Here is an 18,461-nt window from a genome sequence, read left to right as displayed (position 1 = left end):
CTCGACTGACTCGGGTTGATCGCCAACATAAGCCCCCATGTTTGCGCTCTGTGCACCTGACTGACGCGGGGCTCTCCTTGATTCAGTAGCTCTGACCGATGTCAATCACGCTCGTGCTCAGGAAATTGTCCCTCAGGCCCAGACAGATACGGAGGCGGATGTTTTGTACTCGTTGCGCCTGATCGACATAGTGTCCCTCATCGATACAGGGCCTGCGATTGGCGCAAAAGGCCGTCTGACAGGCATTTAAGTGCCCGGCCCTACAGGCCGGGGCCCCCTAATACGACATTCGAACAGCCATTCGGCCCCCAAATCGCGCCCTTGATCGTCTGTCCCGAGGAGACCTACGGGCGTCATGGGACCTAGGGGGGAGGGGGCACGCACCCCCTGTGTCCCTGCCTGGGTCACTGGGCGTCACTGAAGATCGCTTTCGGCGCACGAAGGAGGGCTCTAGAGGGGCACCTTTTCTTTCCGATCAGAAGGAGATGTGTCCCCACTGCCTTTGGATCCACCCCGGCATCGCTACTACGATGATTAGATTGAGTACTAGTTGATACACAATACACATATAACGAATTCCTGTCGTTGAAATACAGCGTGCTAAATCCGTAGTATAAATCCGTAATCCGTAGGGCTAAAACCGTAGTAAAAAATAAGTGTTGTGATTAGGCCATCGGCCGCTCAGCTGTGCCCGTCAATCATTCACAAAACCGACCCACTTGCCTGTCAAGGGGGCGGATCCAGAAGGGGCGGGTGCACCGGGTCACAGCCCCCTTTGGGCCCCGAAAGGGCCCATTAGCTTCAAGGGGGCCCATAGACGGCCGAACACGTGCAGTTTTTAAAACAAAAGTGCAGCAAAATTAAACATGTCTGGATTTCCAGGGGACCAAGAATAGTTGCAAGCAAAAGTGAAGGGCACATGAGAAGATAAAACAATTCTGCAATGACTGAAAAAGTCGTGAATTGGGAATTCTGAGCCTCACTACACTGTTTAGGAACCCTGTGCTGTTTCTGGGGGGGGGGGGGGGAGGGCGGCCTATATGCCCATTTGCAGGGTCATTCCGATCGTTAAGGAGCCTTCCACGGTGCCCTTGATTTATTTGTATTTGCTCGGGGGGCTCTGCGCTGTTGCTGAGCCCTTCCTGGTAGCATGCTAGGGCACTCTTGTCAATTAAGAGCCCTTCCACGGATTCCTTCCATTCACTAGAAAGGATCTGTGGACTATAGCCGGGCCCCATATCTTAATCTGCCGGAATACTCGCGATTGCTCAGAGGTCTTTACGTGGGTCTCGGTTAACCTACCCACACGCTTGCGATATGCTCAGGGGCCCACTTCATTGGTCTAGGGCGCTTCCAATGCCCTGTCACTTGCTTAGGGCCCTACATTCTTGTCGGGGGCCCATCTGACAGCCTGCTTTAGCACACTCGATTATTCTGGGCCCTCTTCAGCGCATCGTGGGTATTTCATATTTGAACGGAAGGCCCTATGCTCTTGCCGGGGTCCCATCTGTTAATCTGCTCGGGCACACTCGAATATCCTTGGGCTCTCCACATTATGTCTTGGGTATTTCCTATCTGATTGGAGTGCCCTACTCATTTGTCGGGGCCCTCTCTGTTCCTTTCCTCGGCTGCGCTGGATTGTTCGGGGAGCCCCGCACATTGGGTCTTGGTGTTTGAGTTTAGGGTCCTGCACTCCCACCGGCGACATTTGGTAACTTGCTCGGGTACACTCCTACTTTCAGGGGCCCTCCGCACTTGGTTTTAGGTACTTCTAGTTTGAAAGGAGGGCCTTTCGCCTTTGTCGGGTCCCCTGCTGATAAGATGCTCGAGCCCATTCGATCGTTGGGGGCCGCTACATCTGGTTTGGGTACTTCCTATTTGAATGGAGGTCTCTCCGCTTTTTTCGGGGCCCTATCTGTTAACCTGCTCTGGCGCACTCAGTTATGCAGGGCCTTCTACTTTACGTCGTGGGTATTTCATATTTGAACGGAATGTCCTACACTCTTGTCAGGGTTGATGATCATCTGTTGATGATTTCGCTCTCAGCGCTCTTAAGCACGCTCGCCACGAATGCGACGCGCCAGCTGGATGTCCTTGGGCATGATCGTCACCCGCTTGGCGTGGATGGCGCACAGGTTCGTGTCCTCGAACAGACCGACCAGGTACGCCTCGCTGGCCTCCTGCAGAGCCATGACAGCGCTGCTCTGGAAGCGCTGCTCACGCCCCATCTGTTTATTTACTCGGGTGCACTTGATTATTTCGGGGCCCTCCACATTGTGTCCTGGGTACTTCCTATCACAATGGAGGGTCCTACGCACTTGTGGGGAACCCGTCTGTTCAACCCCTCGGCCACGCTAGAGTGTTCGGGGACCCTGTATATTGGGTCTTGGTGTTTGAATTTAGGACTCTACCCTCTTGTCGGGGCCATCTGATAATCTGCCCGGGCACACTCGATCATTCGGGGCCCTCTACATTGGGACTTGGGTGCTTCCTATTTGAATGGAAGTCCATGCGTTCTTGTTGGGAGCCCTATCTGTTAACCTGTTCGGGCACACACGATCATTCGGGGGCCCTCTTCATTGGGTCCTGGGCACCTCCCATTTGAATGAAGGGTCCTACGCTCTTGACGGGGGACTTATCTGTCAACCTGCTCGGACACACTTGATCGTTCGGAGCCCTCCACATCGTGTCGTATTTCTTATTTGAACGGATGGCCTGTGTTGTTGGTGGATCCCATCTACTAAGCTGCTCGGGCCGGTGGCTGTTGCAGAGGGTGGCTGGAAACACAGGACTATGCCCCCATGGACCATACCGAGGGGACCTAAAGGCTCCGAAGGGGCCCATTATCGACCGAGCGAGCGCAGTTTTCCAACAACAAAAGCGCAAGAAAAAAGGACGCCTTTGGGCCTACAGACGACCAACAAAAACTGTCAGTAAAAGTAGAGTTCATAAGTAAACGGAGTTTATTCTTCGCTGGCTGAGAAGGTGTTGCTTGGGGGAATTTTGGGGCCCATTACGCTGTTTAAAGGCAACACCCCGTTGATTGCCCTGGCCCTATAAGTCCATCTGCCGGGTCAATCTGATCGCTAAGGAGTTTTCCACGTTTCCCTTAATCTCTTCGTATTTTCTCGTAGGGCCTAACGCTGTCTTGGGACGCGGTCTGCTTCCATGTCTGGGTACTCTTGGTTGATGCAGGTTTTCCTCCGCAGATTCTTCCCGCTCGCCCGAAAGGCTGTATACGCTTTTCCCAGGGCCCCATATGCCAGGGTGCATTCAGTTGCTCAGGGGCTCTTCATATTAGTCTCGGGTTCTTTCGACATGCTTGGAGGGCCTCGTGCTGTTGCTGGGGCGTTTATAAGGTAATACACAGAGGCACTCGATGCTCAGGGGCCCTCTACTTTGATCGAGGGCTCTTTATCTGGGTCAATATATATATATATATATATATATATATATATATATATATATATATATATATATATATATATATATATATATATATATATATATATCTATATCTATATCTATATCTATATCTATATCTATATCTATATCTATATCTATAATGTACTGACCGCAATGTAGGAATACATTTTGGTATATTTTGGAGGGGGTCTTTAACTTAAAGGGGCCCTACAATGTTGTGTTCCCCCATTGACGAAATCCTGGATCCGCCCCTGTGCCTGTGTGTCACGCTTGCTCCATGTAGAAGAATGGATATTTGACGGCTTCAAGCGAGCGTCTTCCTTGCCTAGAAACGCTTTTCCTCATAAAAAGGGCGGCCAGTCGTACAGATCCATCTCCGGGTGTGTAAAAAAGCGATACAAGCGTGACGCTGCGGCAAGTGAAAGTAACTGAAGTAATACAACTTGACAACAGATGGCTCGTGGGTGTCACAACATGGACGCACGCGTCAGACGTCCAGTGGCCTTGACTGGCGTGGTTAGGGAGCCGCGCGGGGCGCCGCCGCGTCACGAGTTGGGGCAGGTGGTGGGGTTTGGTGCGGTGCGTCATTAATCTGAAGAAGGCGGCACACTTCAGGGTCCCTCTACTGGATCGTAGGTAAGAAATGCCGACAGATCTTTCTTGCGCAGCGTCGTGGGGTCATTATGGAACAAAGACCAACGAGCTAATTTTAGTAAGATAACTGCTTGAGATGTTTTACGATCTATTCGCTGTCCTGCACATCTAAGGTGCCTTCTTTTCCAAGTTACTTTGTACGCACAGCACTGCGCTACTAGCGTTTACCACAGCCTCCTCTCAACTCCTCCGAAAACTGTCTTTTATTTCGGTACAGGTCGGAGGAGATTTGGGGCGAGCTTTTGGGGGGCCAGGAGGATGTTGGAGGAACGACGGGAACGATGGGATAAGTGTGAGAGAGCGTGGGTAAGGTTAGAGGAACGACGGGAACGAGTCCGAGGCGTTTAACGTGCGCGACCGAGCGCATAGCAGCGCTCGGACTCAGGTCTTGAAGAGAGGGACTAAACGGTCGGCCAAACCTGTTGACAGCACCATGCCGCGAGCCTATGACACCGGTTGACATGACGCCCTCACCAGCCGATGCGCCATGGTCGGTATCCTGTCGTCTTTGAAATGTGGAGACTTTGAGTCAGGTCAAAGGCCAGCAAAAACGGCCAAAAGCACCAAAATTGACTGCAGATAACCCCATGCTTCCAACCTGTGCCACCGATCGGCAAGAAACCGTTACCAAACGATGCGCCATGGTCGGTATCTCATTTGTTCCAGAACATGGTGACCTTGGGTCAGGTTAAAAATAATAAAATATCACCATAAAAGGTCGCCACATTCTGGACAGGATGGGATATCGGCCATGGCGCATCGACTGGTGAAGCTTTCATGCCGATCGGTCCCGTGGACTCCGGGCATGGGATTGCCTGCAAACTAAATACAGATGGTTTTGGCCGTTTTTGGGGGCCTTTGACCCGACCCCAGGTCACCATGTTCTAGTGGCAAGGTGAGATGCAGGACAGTGAAGCGATTATTTGAGAACGGGAATCGTAAGTGGGTAATACCCTTCTTTTGATGGTGTCTAAGCTAGAGAGAAACTTATAATTTCTGTTCTTTGTGTTATTATCCTCGGATTTTAGCAATGTTGTCTGTTATTAAGGCAGTTGTATTCCCCCCTACGGATAGCACAAACCTCTGGTGATAAGACCACCCGCGTGCATGTACATATATGGAGCAGAGGCGTATAGGAACGTTTCAAAAAGGTTAGGTGAAGGACAAGGTCTTTTTAGTCGATTATTCTCATGCATCACCATACTTTGTTGGACGCTCTCAAAAGTTGGTGGCGGTGGTCCGCTTTGCTCTCTCCCTCTGTACCTACACCCGTGGTTTGAAAGATATAACTTGACTGCCTCAGCGTGCCCTATAAATGAGCTATTAAATGTGCGTATGCGGCATCTAACATTATCATCACACGTCGAAAGGAGAAGGTAAACGGGAGATATAGCTTCCACTTTTTTCATTTTCACCTAAATTCATAGCTTTCACTGTGCCCATTGCGTGCCGTCTGTGCGATGTAATCGGCTTAGCGCTGCTAACGGCTTCACTTATTAGTTCTGTATATGTGCCCAACTGGGTTGCTGTTGATGTTGCCCGGAGCTTTTTAAAACGCGGCAGGAAAACAACAGCAAGCAGCATCTCGTTTTCTGGTCCCGTTTCTGAAGTTACTTTGTAGGTTGTCCAAGGTCATGTGAAGTGTGTGGAAGCTAAAATATGTCCATTGTTGTAGTTTTCTGAGAGGAAGATATAAGTACAAAGCTTTTCAGATGTTGGCTAGGTTTGCACATCATGCTTTAGAACTTGCCGTTGGTTCTTTGGTGAAAATCTACCACGACAGATATTCTGGTAATACCCGTGTCGTGAAAAGTTCAGACTATGTTCCGCTATGTTGGGAATTTTTATAGAAGGGAAGGCATTTCGAGTGGGCTTTTACCATTTGTAGGACGCAGACAACTTCAGCGAGATCACGCTTCTCCCTGATAAGGTTGTCATGCGAACAAGCCATTGCTGAGCTTTGCAAATGGCTAATTAAGAGAACCACTACGGGCTTAGGCAGGAGGGAAAGACAATTATAGCTTGACCATTATTGTACCATGGTTTGAAAAGTCTATATGTGTCAAATGGTGTAGTTTTTTCGCAAGACCTTCGCGGGGCCCTCTCAACTTCCATCAGGACCTGTTTATTAAAGGGAATGTTCCACATTTGAAGATATTGAGATACGCATCAGATATTATCGGGAAAGCTTACTAGTAACTATTGGTAAGTTTTCAAGGCTCAAAAACGACTCAATTAGCAAAATTTCGAAGTTTGTAAAAATGCGACCCATTACGTCATGGTTTGATGCGTCATGGAATGGGTTTGTGACGACGGCAAAACCTGGCAGCATCTGGCAGCCAGACCTAAAGAATACCTCTAAACGCGCTAAAGCTGACGCCAGCTGGGCATTCTGGTGGCGGGTGCTGTGTCGGGTGGCCAGTCAGGGAATGGTTTTTTGGTGGGTCTTTGTCTTGGCCCTGGTCGCGGGAAAACCTTTGGTGAACTGTTTGACATACGCAACGTAGCGATCGCCGGCTTTTATGGCAAATTTTTAAGAACCTGCACGATAAAAAGCACGATATGCTGTGAAAACCGTCTTGTAGCTTCGTGAATCTGTTACCGAAACTTGCCCAGGACTGTTGAGAATGTAGATACTGAACTGTCGACTTGTCTTTGCCTGCTGTGATGTAGTCGTGACATTGATAGCATGTGATGTACGCAGTATTTGCTTTATTTGTTATTTGTGACTTGAGGTGCAGCCACATGCAAAAATTAACAATGAGTCTGTAACATTGCTATGAATTGATCGCCAAATCATTGTTATTTCTATGGTAATGATGGTAGGGTTGAGCCATCAAGAATACTTTTCTTGCAGATGATTATTTATGCAATCACTAGTTAGCCCTGATATAATCATTGTGGTGCTATGGTATTCCGTCTCGCAATAGTCGTTTGGCAGCGTTAAGTCAGCTGTTACCAATCATTCACAAATTTTAAACTGTTTCCTCATAGGCATGGCATAGAGCAGTAAACCAATGTGGTACATTGTGAAATGGTACTGGTTAACAGTGTCAACGTGGCCTTCTTCAGTGCTGTACTGTGTCATGGCATAAAGAACAATGATGTGGTTTTTGTACTGCAATCCCTCGCTGCTTTTATAATAAATGTCATCATGAGAAGATGGGTCAAGCATGCATTCTCTTGTATGAACTCTGCATCTGACATATGATTGGCAAAAACACAGGATACAGTATACAAATCACTTTCAGCAAAGCACACAACCAATAAGTGACTTCACTTGTTCAGCCTGTTTCGTGAATCCACAAAACGTGGGTGACAAAGATGCAGACACATATTTGGCAAGGCACATTCTGCATCCAACGATAATGAAAACTAACATTTCACTCCCCAACAAATATCACGTGACATTCCTCCAGGAGCAGCCATCCTCAATGGACAATGCCTATCACGCACCAGGGCGAGCAAAGCGGGGTTAGCTAGTCATGACAAATGTAAACTACTGGAATCGGCGTGCCGGGTGCGGCTGTCCGCCAGGCTCTCTCGACTCTCGTCCGGCCGATGTCCGCGGTGCACAATTGGGTGTGCCACGCCGCAGTGCTCCGACGGACCAGTGATGGCGACCTGCATACGCTTGTCTACGATGGGTTCCGTCCGTCCGCGCCCAGCGCCCGAGTACAGTCCCGCGGCCGCCGCCCGTCCGCGACCAAGGCCCTAGAACAGAGTCCGCGTCCAGCGCTCACCGGGTGCTCTGGCACGTGCTTCTTGAAGGCGGAGTAGGTGTTAACGAAAGTGACCGGCACAGACACGCCAAAACAGAGCCCGTCAGCGTCAGTCTGGTGAGGAATGCAGCGCTGCCGACGAGTCGTACGCCCACGGCACCCAGTTCAGCAGCAGCGTGATGCTGAACACGATCCTGCAGACGGACAGTAGGCGGGGGCTCAGTAGGAGCATCATCGATGTACTCCACAGCGGCCCGACCCCAACCGCGATAGCCACGGCATCGAGCGGAACAGACGTCTCACCCGACCCCTGAGAACAGTGATTTCTCTTCTGTGGGGCACAGGCATTGTCAATGACCACGATTACGTTTGCCGCGTTCACCCACTCCACTGCGATTGGGAGCAGGACTCAACGGCACAGCCTCCCGCACACAATGCATCATCAGCCGATTCAAACGTGGCAATTTTCCAAGCGTGGTACATGTCACACCCAAGTGCGTTTCCATCAAGTTCTAAATCTACAGCGACGCCGAAATGACACAAATAGGATCCGCGCATGAGCGGTACAAATTCTGCGCCAGCGCGGCGGGTGGGCGCTGACCCGCGCCGACTCGTCCGCGCCGGTGCACACTGTCCAGAGAAAGCGACGGCCCGGTGCCGGTAGCGCGGCGGTAGCTGGGCACGGCTCACCTCAGGCACAGCGTCAACGTCAGCAGCACGTTGAGTCACCACTTCTCGCCGCGACTTCCCAGCTTGTAGATTCGGGCGGACACGCAGCCGGCGGGCGCACCCAGGCAGACGCACAGCACGAGACCACAGGTCATCAGCGAGCCGCGGTTGATCGGCGACAGGGAGCCCAGGCACGCGAACACAGCAGGGACCGGCCAGAGGTCAACACAAGACGCTGATATGAACGGTCGGAGGTCAGCGTCGATACTGGTGCAGGTGGTCAGAAGCCAGCGCCGGTGCTGGTACAGGTCAACGACGCAACACGGGCAGGATAAAAACGGTAAACTGAGTGACTTATGCGGTAGATGTTAACTCCTTGAATTAATTTTCAGTATACGATGAACGGCATGTATCCACGTCATTGCATCATGCATCCACTTTCTCAAAAATTAAAACGGCCTTAACGGCAACAACGAAACACCTAGGCGCCCCCCGCTCATCCCACTGCGCGGACCACCAAACCACAGTAATCCCCATCAAACGGCGGGTGCCGCACAGTCCCGGTGATACTGCCACATCTTGAAAGAGCGCCAGGCACGAGGACAGTGTCATTGCAGTGTCAGCCATGGCACGGACAGCCATCACCGCGGGGCCGGCCCGAATACGGCTCAAGCGCGAGGACCACCGCAGGTACCGCAAGTGACCCACCGAGTGTGAGAGCGTCTGGACATCGGAGCCGATAAGCACCACTGGATGTTGGCGTTCGGCAGCGAGTCCAGCAGGTAGTCCGAACGCGACGACCACTTGAGATGCGCGTCTCCTGAGAGCGATAGCAAACTGGCGCGGTCTGCGGCGCGGTCTACCAGCGGACAATGGACAAGCACCGCGTACTGGAGCACAACGGACGGGCGCGGTCAGTCGATTCATGTGGAGGATGAAGGTGCGGGTTACTGGATTATGACCAGGCGGCCAACTCACGTGGAAGTCGACGGAGTGGTTTTAGTGGTCCTTCATAAGAGGCCCGGTCGTCGTCGAAAGCAATGGAGTACGAGTGCTGGATTGACTCTGACGAAGGGTCCGACTCACATGGAAGGCAACACAGAAGGTGTGCTGGACCTTGACAAGGGCTCTTACAGACGCAAAAGGTGCTTGGGGAGGTATGCTGGACCTTGACGAGGGTCCCAGCACACGAGACAGGTCCTGAAGCGTGCGGACGGCGAGCCCGACTCAAGTGTAATGTGACAGAGTAGGTGTACTGGACGTAGACGGCGCCAGCGGCCGACCGGTCGCGACCTCTGATCTCCACAGCTGGCTGCGAGCCGTCGCAGCGGACGCCGTCAGCCGGGCGCTGGGTGGAGCACGTCACCTGCACGTGCGGATGATGCGTCCGCCTGCGGCCGCGCCGCCGCATTGGCGCGCCGTCAGCGACCCGAGCCGACGCCAGACACGTTATGCGCCGTCAGTGGCGCCGCACAGCCCACCGGCCGGCCCTGCCCGCCACTGCTGCCTCGAAATCTGCTCCGGATTTTTTTGCGACTGCACGCGGATAGGTCGTGGGAGAGAAAACTATGGATTCAAACAAGCTGCATAAGTGCTTGTACAGCACTGCCTGTACAATACTATATCAAAATGTGCAATTTTGCTAGTTAGAGAGATATATTTGGCTGCTAGTCACTGTCTACAATACTACATCAAAATGTGCAATTTTGCTAACTAGAGAGAGATATTTGGCTGCTAGTCCCTCTAGTCCTATAGGTGTGTCATATAGTCCTTCAAGTCCCTATAGGTTTTGCTATGTGTCTGGTGTTTGGCATGATATGGTCATTATAAGACAATGTCAGTATCACTGACTATTGCCAATTTAATCATCTTTATGCTACTACTTACTTCAGTTCTCAGTATTATTGTTTCTAAGACAAATTTCAATCTTCTTGTTCGAAAAGTTAAGTAACGTTCAAAATCCAACCCCAAAAGAAAACACTCTGACCTAGATTCTGGTCTGGGAGATAATCTAGACGCTGGAAGCACTGGGGTGCCTGGAACATCTTCCGTGTACTGAAAATAATTCAGTGCATCAATCACCATCGTCAGTAAGATTAACAATGAACAAAACTGTCACAACGTACAGGTTATAGGATAACAATGTTGCATGTGCTCCAAGTATAACACTGAACAATGTTTTCCTCACATCATATGACTGTTGATGTTAAAAATGAAGACCCCAGTCAACTCAGCTAACATGAACCATTGATAGTACGCAATTTAAGACCAACGCATCATAAATCTACCCCATTGCTACATCGAAAGCAATACTGCGCCCTGTAAATGGCTGAATGCCTTGCCATGAATTTCACAGTATGCTAACTGGTAGACATTTGCTCAAAGGTACCACACTGAAGTGGGTGAATGAGTAATGACTGAAAGAAGAGATGAAAATGAATGAGACAAAAGATGACCACAAAAATTTAACATGTGTTCTAACGTTAACTAAATTTAAGCCTGAATGCCAATGCTAAATAAGAAGGGTCGGGCAAAAAAGAAAACCCAGGCATTCACAAACCTAAGGAGATGGCACAACATTGGCCCTCAGCCTTTTCCTTTCGGTTGCTAGGCTGAAAAAGCTTCCGGTGAAAAACGTACCTCGCACACTCCGTGCCCAGGCGCCACTACACTGATGCCACATGCATCAAGCCACTCATGTAGGTGACCTTGTTGAGCTGGGAATCTGAAAGGACCACTATGATTAAGAAATTCAATTACTATGCAATACAATGGGCATCATCTACTTCAAATGAGTAATCCAAACTGAAAATATCTGCCTACAGGGTGTGCCCTAATAATTGTGCTAAGTGGTGATTTATCAGGAGCACAGACTACAGATGACATCTAGATTGCCAAACATGCCTGACACATGTTGAAGTGCACGTCATCCCAAAAATAAGCAATACGAGGTGAGGCCATGCACCCATGAACTTTGCGAGCTGTGAGCATGGGGCATAACTGTTACCAACTTTAGTGAATGGTGAGCAAATTTAGTGTTCTGAAATAGTGGCAGCAACATCCCAACAGTAATGTCATTGCGGGCATATGAGAACTGGGCGCTCGGTTCAGTGCGAATCTGATAATAGCACATATAGTACAGTGATAGGTTCAGCACACTGATGATATCTGCGATATGGAGCAATGGATTAGCTTTTGAGACTGATATCCCGGGTCCTGTCCTGACTGGCAAGATAAATATTGGATTACACATCTGTTTATGGATGTACTTACATGAAATAGCCAAGGTGTAGTTCCATAAACTTATTGAGAAAGGTGAGAGATGGGAGCAGGCAGAAATATCTGAACTTACTAAAAAATGTCAAAACAAGTTACTCCCATATTTCACACACAACATGGGTAGGAAATATCCCATGCGTAGGCGTTTGCTGCCACTCACATTGGGCTGCGTAGTGGCAGTGTTGTTATTCCTGTCTACTCACTCTTGAAAACCCATCAACTCGTGCCACACCCACAGACCATCAGCACTTGCGAGCCAAACCTGCACCCATGCGCCATACTTGGGCCTAGTCAATTACTCTCAAGATTAACATGGTGTATAACGTTTTGTTTTAACAATAAAGTGCATAAACAAAACCATTTCTGAAATTGGTCGCGACCATGGGCCCAGCTCCTAGCACTTGCACCCACTGTTCAGCTGCCGCGCGCACCTGCTTTTCAATGACTTTGTTATATTTTTAAGGCAATTTTGCCGGACATTGCTATAATTGCACACCCATTCCTCAAACTGTGACACAAATTGAAAGCGACCGCACATCATACTCGAAACTGCACGCGATGTTGAGACGTGCATACCCTGAACTTATTGCCGCGATGTCGATGATACGCCAGGCATATTCGGCGTGAAGTGTTTCTAACAGATTGGGAGCACGGTACTTACGCGAACACACTCAAATGATTCTCCCTTATCCTGCGATCACCGCACACATAACAATTTCTGCTGGGCATCTCACGCCGACGCAAATAGGACACAGGCTAGGAATGGGGAAAAATATTCCGTCGACGAGTGCCGCACAACCCGAAAATACTCACGCTTACGTTCGCGACATGCATTCAGCAGCAAAATCTTATTAGCAACCAATCGTCTTCCGCGGGTAGTACCACATGTGCAGCATCATCGCTTTTGCGAATCTATCAGCGGCCATGCTGTTTTGACTATAAACAAAAGACAGCCTGTAGCATCACGGCGATACAGTGACGTTTCTATAGCATATATTAATCAGAAGGCGATTTTGAAATAAGCTTTAAAGAAGCCTTCTCGTACACTGCGGGCGTGTCACTCAGGAATCAGAGCGTTTCGGGTCTTAAAAAGGGCACATCCGTGACATGCATCAAAAGGTCCTCAAGATGGCTATTTCAATTCAAAACCCCATACAAAGGTGGAGCATTCCCTTTAAGGGGATATTTTTGTTCCCTCTGAAACAGCTCTCCAGAGCCCGAGATTGTACGGATGGCTCAAGATCTGGCAGCGATATTAACAGCAAGCACCGATTAATGAATGATTATTCGTAGCTAGTGTGTTTGCAGTGATTTGTGTTTTGCTTCCTTTTTTGCTGGGCACCCTGCAGGAAGTATGGAGACAAGAGCATTTTTATTTTCTTCCTCGTATTGGAAAAATGCATTAGAACAAGGGTGTAGTTTCGTCAAAGGACGTGGGGAGGGTGAGACTGAATAGTGAAGGGTAGCTCCTGAAACTTTCCACCAAAAATGTCACAATGAATGGCTTTCTTGCTGCATTTGGCTCATTTTGTTCTCAGAATTGGGGAGAGGGCTGGAGGTCGAACCCAAGTTATATTCAGATATTTATATCAATGTTTAAATGTACTCGCCTCCTTATTTATGTACTCATTTTTACTTCCTTGTATTTCTGTACAGGGAAGCCCCCCTCCCCCAACCGACTGGGACACAAAACACGTGCTAGAAATTTATTTGCTCATGCATTTTTCCGCAGTTACATGTAAACGTTTTCCAGCGTTTCAAAGTCGTAATATTTGCCCCATAATGCAGCATACCTAACGGCGTCCAGGAAGTGAACGCACAAAACTTGGTCAAGGTAACCCCTTTCTCTTTGTGATAGTTATGATTCCCCTACATTTGTGCCTGAAAGAGAGTGTTCAAAATTTACATGGGATTTTGAACCGAAATAGCCATCTTGAAGACCTTTCGGTGCTGTTCACAACTCTGCCCTTCTTGAGACCTAAGCCTCTCAAGTTTTTATGCTACACGCCCGCGAAAATGGAGGAACCATTCGGGGAGAGTATTTCAAAGTCACCTTGGCATTCATGACGTCAATATTACGGCACTCAAACGTTGTTGTCGAGACGTTCATGTCTGGCGTTAGTGAGGACGATTACCAGATATATCGGCCGTCAATTGGCTCTCAATCAATGTTGCGCAAGTTACGGCGACGCAATCAAATAATGACGTGTCAATGAGCGGATTATCTAAGCAGGAAAATTGTGTTGTCTGCAGCAGTTCGTTAGCGAAAAATCATACCATCGGTTGTAAGTGAGATTATTGTGTGGTATCTGATGCTTGTTTCAATATCTTTGAATGTAGAACGTTCCTTGTTAAACCAAAAGTAAGGGAGATGTGGTAACGGAATAACTTGTGACAGAGTAAAAGACCACAAAGATGATGGAAGGTACTCGGTCTGTGCATTTTTTAAGAACGAGTCCGTGACCCCAATACTGAAGAAGTAGTTACGTTACGTGATACCACGATGAAGTAAGGGCCCGTAGATACCTTTATATGTCTGATCATTTCTTGTGTATTTCTCTTATTTTGTGAAAACGAATAATGTTTCTAGGACTCGTTTGGAAATTGCAAGGACGGACGTGGGAAGCAACGCTACTGACTTCGAAACTCTGCAGTATGTGGCAGCACACCCAAAGTGTTCCATGGAGAAAGGAGCTCCTTTGAAAGTGTATTGCTTACAGCATCGCAGGGCCAATTGACGAATTGAGGTTAGCCGTTATCTCATGATTGCTAGCAATGTGCTTTCAAACAGGAAACCTGGGCTAATGGTCTCCCCCAACTTTGGACGGAAATTGGGGCGATTCTGGGGAGAAATGCGTTTTAGCGGCTCCGGAGCGTAGGCTTAGATATTTTCTGTGAGCAGCTCCTCTCCCCCTCTGCAGTCCCTGCGACTGGTTTTGAAAACTTATTTCCCGGCAGGAAACTACCGTTTCCCGTGTTCTCATATATGAACGGTTTTTGCAAGACGCTTAAACAAGCTGTAGTCGGACCGATTTTCATTCGATTGTATTTCGTAGGCTAATGCAGGTGCAACTTAGTTACTGCATTGTCATGGATGCTGGTGTGACCCTGTCACATTTCTAATGTTTTGGGAAGCTGGTCACTGCGCTTCTCTGATTCTACAAGTGGCCCGTTTTGTGGGGTTGCTTGGCACTCAGCGTAATTTCTCATCCCCTACCGTTTACAGACCAGACCCGAACTGACGTCATCCATCCGTGGATCATCAAGATGGCGCCGAACAGCTGCTGCTGCTGCGTCCCTCTTCGGACGGGTGCCATGATCATCGCCATTCTCTACATCGTTGTTAATAGCTGTGCCATCCTCGGCCTCACGATTTATACCATATATGAAGCAGTGACTAGAAATTACAGGCGATATGCCGACCACGAACATATCGTGGTATTTAGCTGCGTTCTCGTTGGTTTGATGGGTTTGTGCGTCACGAATATAGCGGTGAACAGTTTACTTATCCATGGCATGAGAAGAAACCAACGCAAGTTCATGCTACCCTGGGTAGTTTGGTACGGCATCTTCATAGCCGTCACCACTTTGCTCTGGGTGGTATTGTGCATATTTCTTCTGGTATGGGCGATACAAGCGATTAGGCCCATAGGCGTGTTTATCGCGTTCTTCTGCATCAGTGTGACGGTTGGGATGGTCTTGTTCGGAGTCATTTGGTATTGGTACGCTTGTGTGGCGTCCTACTACATTATGCTTGCGCCCAGCGATCACTATGTGATGGAGGATTTGTGCGAGCCGACGGATAGCACACCAGCAGGCCTCACCTCTCAGGTGCCAAGTTGAGGTCTGTGTGAAGTTGACTCATCACCTGCGCCGCTCATGGGATGAAGAAAGCGGAAACGTGGATGGCACGCCGTAGCTTCGGACGCGACCCGGCTGTAGATAACATTTGTGCAGCCCTTGGTACCAACGGCCGCTTTGTAACTCTGTGTAGATGATTGTACTTCTGCCGCCCGTTTTAAGGTTACAGGATGTGCAGTCCAATTTTCAATGTGCGTCCCGGGGTACTGTGAGTCCGTCTGTCCTGCCGTTTTTCATCCCCACCCTATGTTGTTATTCTTGTATGCATGCTGTGTTTTTTTACACAGACTGTCTCTAGGCACTTGTGGTTAGTTCTTCAGAATAAATCACTGATGAGTGAGTTACCCCTTCTCTCTGTCGGGGGCGGGTTGGGAGCGCATTTCGACAGTGATTCTGGGGTTGTGGTGCAAACCAACGCCATTTCCCAGCTGAAAATGCTTCATTGAATGTGCTACGCCGAAAAATTCGGATTGTGAAAACGTTTCATTTTAACTAGTTCGCAACGAACGTTTTCACGCCGCCGTAGCGTCGGTGCCATATGAATCAGTCCCATGCTGACGTCACAGCGTCGCCTACCCAGAATGCAGCAATGCGGGGCATTGGACGCAGTTGCGTCGGTTCACCGTCTCCGCCAACACATCCTCGAGAATATTTAGTACGTATCTTTGCTAAGAGGGTAACGGTGTCTAGTACCGATTCGTACTAAAAGTGGCGAATTTAGTACGCATAGATACTAAACAGCAGCCCGGTAACCCAAGGCTGCCCAGAGGAAATGAGGCTGTGTAGAGGTGAACGTCGTGAATTTCGTTTCTTTCGATGGGAGTAGAAAACCTTCACCATTTTGGGATCTCAATTTTCATTCGAATGCGAGTTGATCCTAGTCTGCGGCTAAGTCGGTCGGTTGGGGGGGGGGGGGGGGCGGAGGGATGGTGGAAGTGATTGGGAAGCGTGCCTGGAGAAAATCTCGCTCGTAATTTACAGAAGAGTGTTATCTACCGGCTGAGTATGATCATGATATATCCTGGACTACAGGGCATTGGAGAAGATATCGTTATCCGGGTAGCGCAAGGGATGGGATTCTAGTCTCGAGATGTAGTTAGCATCAGACTTGGGTTTGACTCCAATGTCTTGAACCAGCTCCGGACTGGCTCACAGATTGTGGACTGTGGTCAGGGTGTACTTTCGTACCTAACATTAGAAAAAATCCTTATGCACCATTCGTCATGTTTAGGGCAGGGCATATCGTAAATAATCACAAAACAGATAGATTCATGCTCTTACCCTCGATTTTTTATAATTACGATGGCGAGCTCCCGAGCGCCGCACACACACAGCAGCCGCGACACCGGCGCCATTACTGCGCGCGTTCACAATATTACTGCGCATCAGGCAGCACCAAGAACCATAAAAATGTACCGGGCCAAGGTAACAAGAATCCAGCTTTTTCCTCGTGTTCGTTTTTGTGAACGCAACAGCATATTGGGCATTTGTGTGCTTGTTACCAGGGTTTTTTCAACACACTTGATGCTATTCATCCAGACGTTTGCTGAGTATCAGCCATGAACCAGAGGATATATATATATATATATATATATATATATATATATATATATATATATATATATATATATATAAACGTTCAGCCAGGATCCACATAAATTATTTAGCACAATCAACATGCAAAACTAATGCTTGTTTGCCTGATGTGATCACCACAACCAGGTAACCATGTACCCAAATGCAGCATTTTTTTCACACGTATATGCACATGCTAACCAGACCCTTGTTTGATGCCAGGTGAATTGTGAATGAGCTCATGAGTCAATTATTTTGGGACGAGTTATTGGCTGCGTTTGTTCACTAGGAAAAATGCTGCTTTGGGTCATGACCTGAAACGTATTTGTCACACATTTCATAAGCTGCATCATGAGCCAATCATTTCCAACAATGTTGCGTCAGTAACTACTCAGTCATATTGCTGAACTTGGTTGGCAGGATGAGGATATATATTGTGTTCTAGGAAAATAACATGCAATTTCAGGGAGCTAAAATGAACACCATGCAGCATTAAGTACAACGTCTTTTGCGGCGTCATGAGTTTGTTGTTATTTCTAAGCAGCAAACACCATACTGTTCATCCTGAAATCTCCCAAATCTCAGCTGAGAATTTTTTACTTTTACAGCCTACATCAGTTATTAGTCAAATGACTCAATGAAAGCGCTGCATCGGAACTAAGTCAAATAAAAAAATAGAACACGTATGAGTCATGAGCTGAATCAGATCCTAAATTATGTGGGCCATTCCTTAGGTGACCCACGAAATTTGAGCCAAGCCCATGTCTAACGCAAAACACTACAGCCCGAGAACAGTATTCCATCATCCGCACTACCGCAAGACGATATGGCCCAACGCCTGTAGTCCAAGATATATCAATATCATACTCATCCCGTAGAAAATGCTGTTTTGCAAATTAGGTGCAAGTGTTTCTCCGGGCACGTTTCCTTACCGCTTGCCCATGCTCCCCACTGACCAACAATCGGCCCACTGCGTCCTTGAAGCAATTCGCAATTAAATCAGAATGGCATGCCAAAATGGTGAAAGTTTTCCACTTCCATAGAACGAAAAAAATTTCACGAGGTTCACCTCTATAAATGCCTCATTTCCGCTGTTGAACCCTGGGTTACCAAACTGCGTTGTTTCGTATCTATGCGTGCTAAACTCTGCCAGTTTTAGCACGAATCGGTACTAAACACGGTTCCTCTCTTAGCAAGGATCCGTACTAACTAGGCTCGAGGACGTGATGCCGGCAAGCTGCACCGTCCCAGCGATTTTAGTGTAGGTGTAAGGTG

At 48.5% G+C, this 18,461-nt stretch overlaps 1 protein-coding gene across 1 annotated transcript; it reads right to left on the bottom strand.

The window, feature by feature from the left end:
- Positions 1-7,264: 7,264 nt before the first annotated feature.
- On the bottom strand, positions 7,265-15,079 carry LOC119109850 (transmembrane 9 superfamily member 10-like). Its single transcript, XM_037233603.1, is given in 6 exon segments — positions 7,265-7,928; positions 7,930-7,996; positions 8,493-8,706; positions 9,180-9,330; positions 9,715-9,862; positions 14,994-15,079. Coding segments are annotated over 6 exon segments (876 nt in total). The 3' UTR covers positions 7,265-7,718.
- Between the last annotated feature and the right edge of the window lie 3,382 nt (positions 15,080-18,461).

This window comes from Pollicipes pollicipes, unplaced genomic scaffold (assembly GCF_011947565.3).
Source record: "Pollicipes pollicipes isolate AB1234 unplaced genomic scaffold, Ppol_2.1 Scaffold_7231;HRSCAF=8579_pilon_pilon_pilon, whole genome shotgun sequence".
Classification (NCBI taxonomy): domain Eukaryota; kingdom Metazoa; phylum Arthropoda; class Thecostraca; order Pollicipedomorpha; family Pollicipedidae; genus Pollicipes; species Pollicipes pollicipes.
The sequence above is the reverse complement of the archived record's forward strand: the minus strand, read 5'-3'. Positions and strand labels throughout refer to the sequence as shown.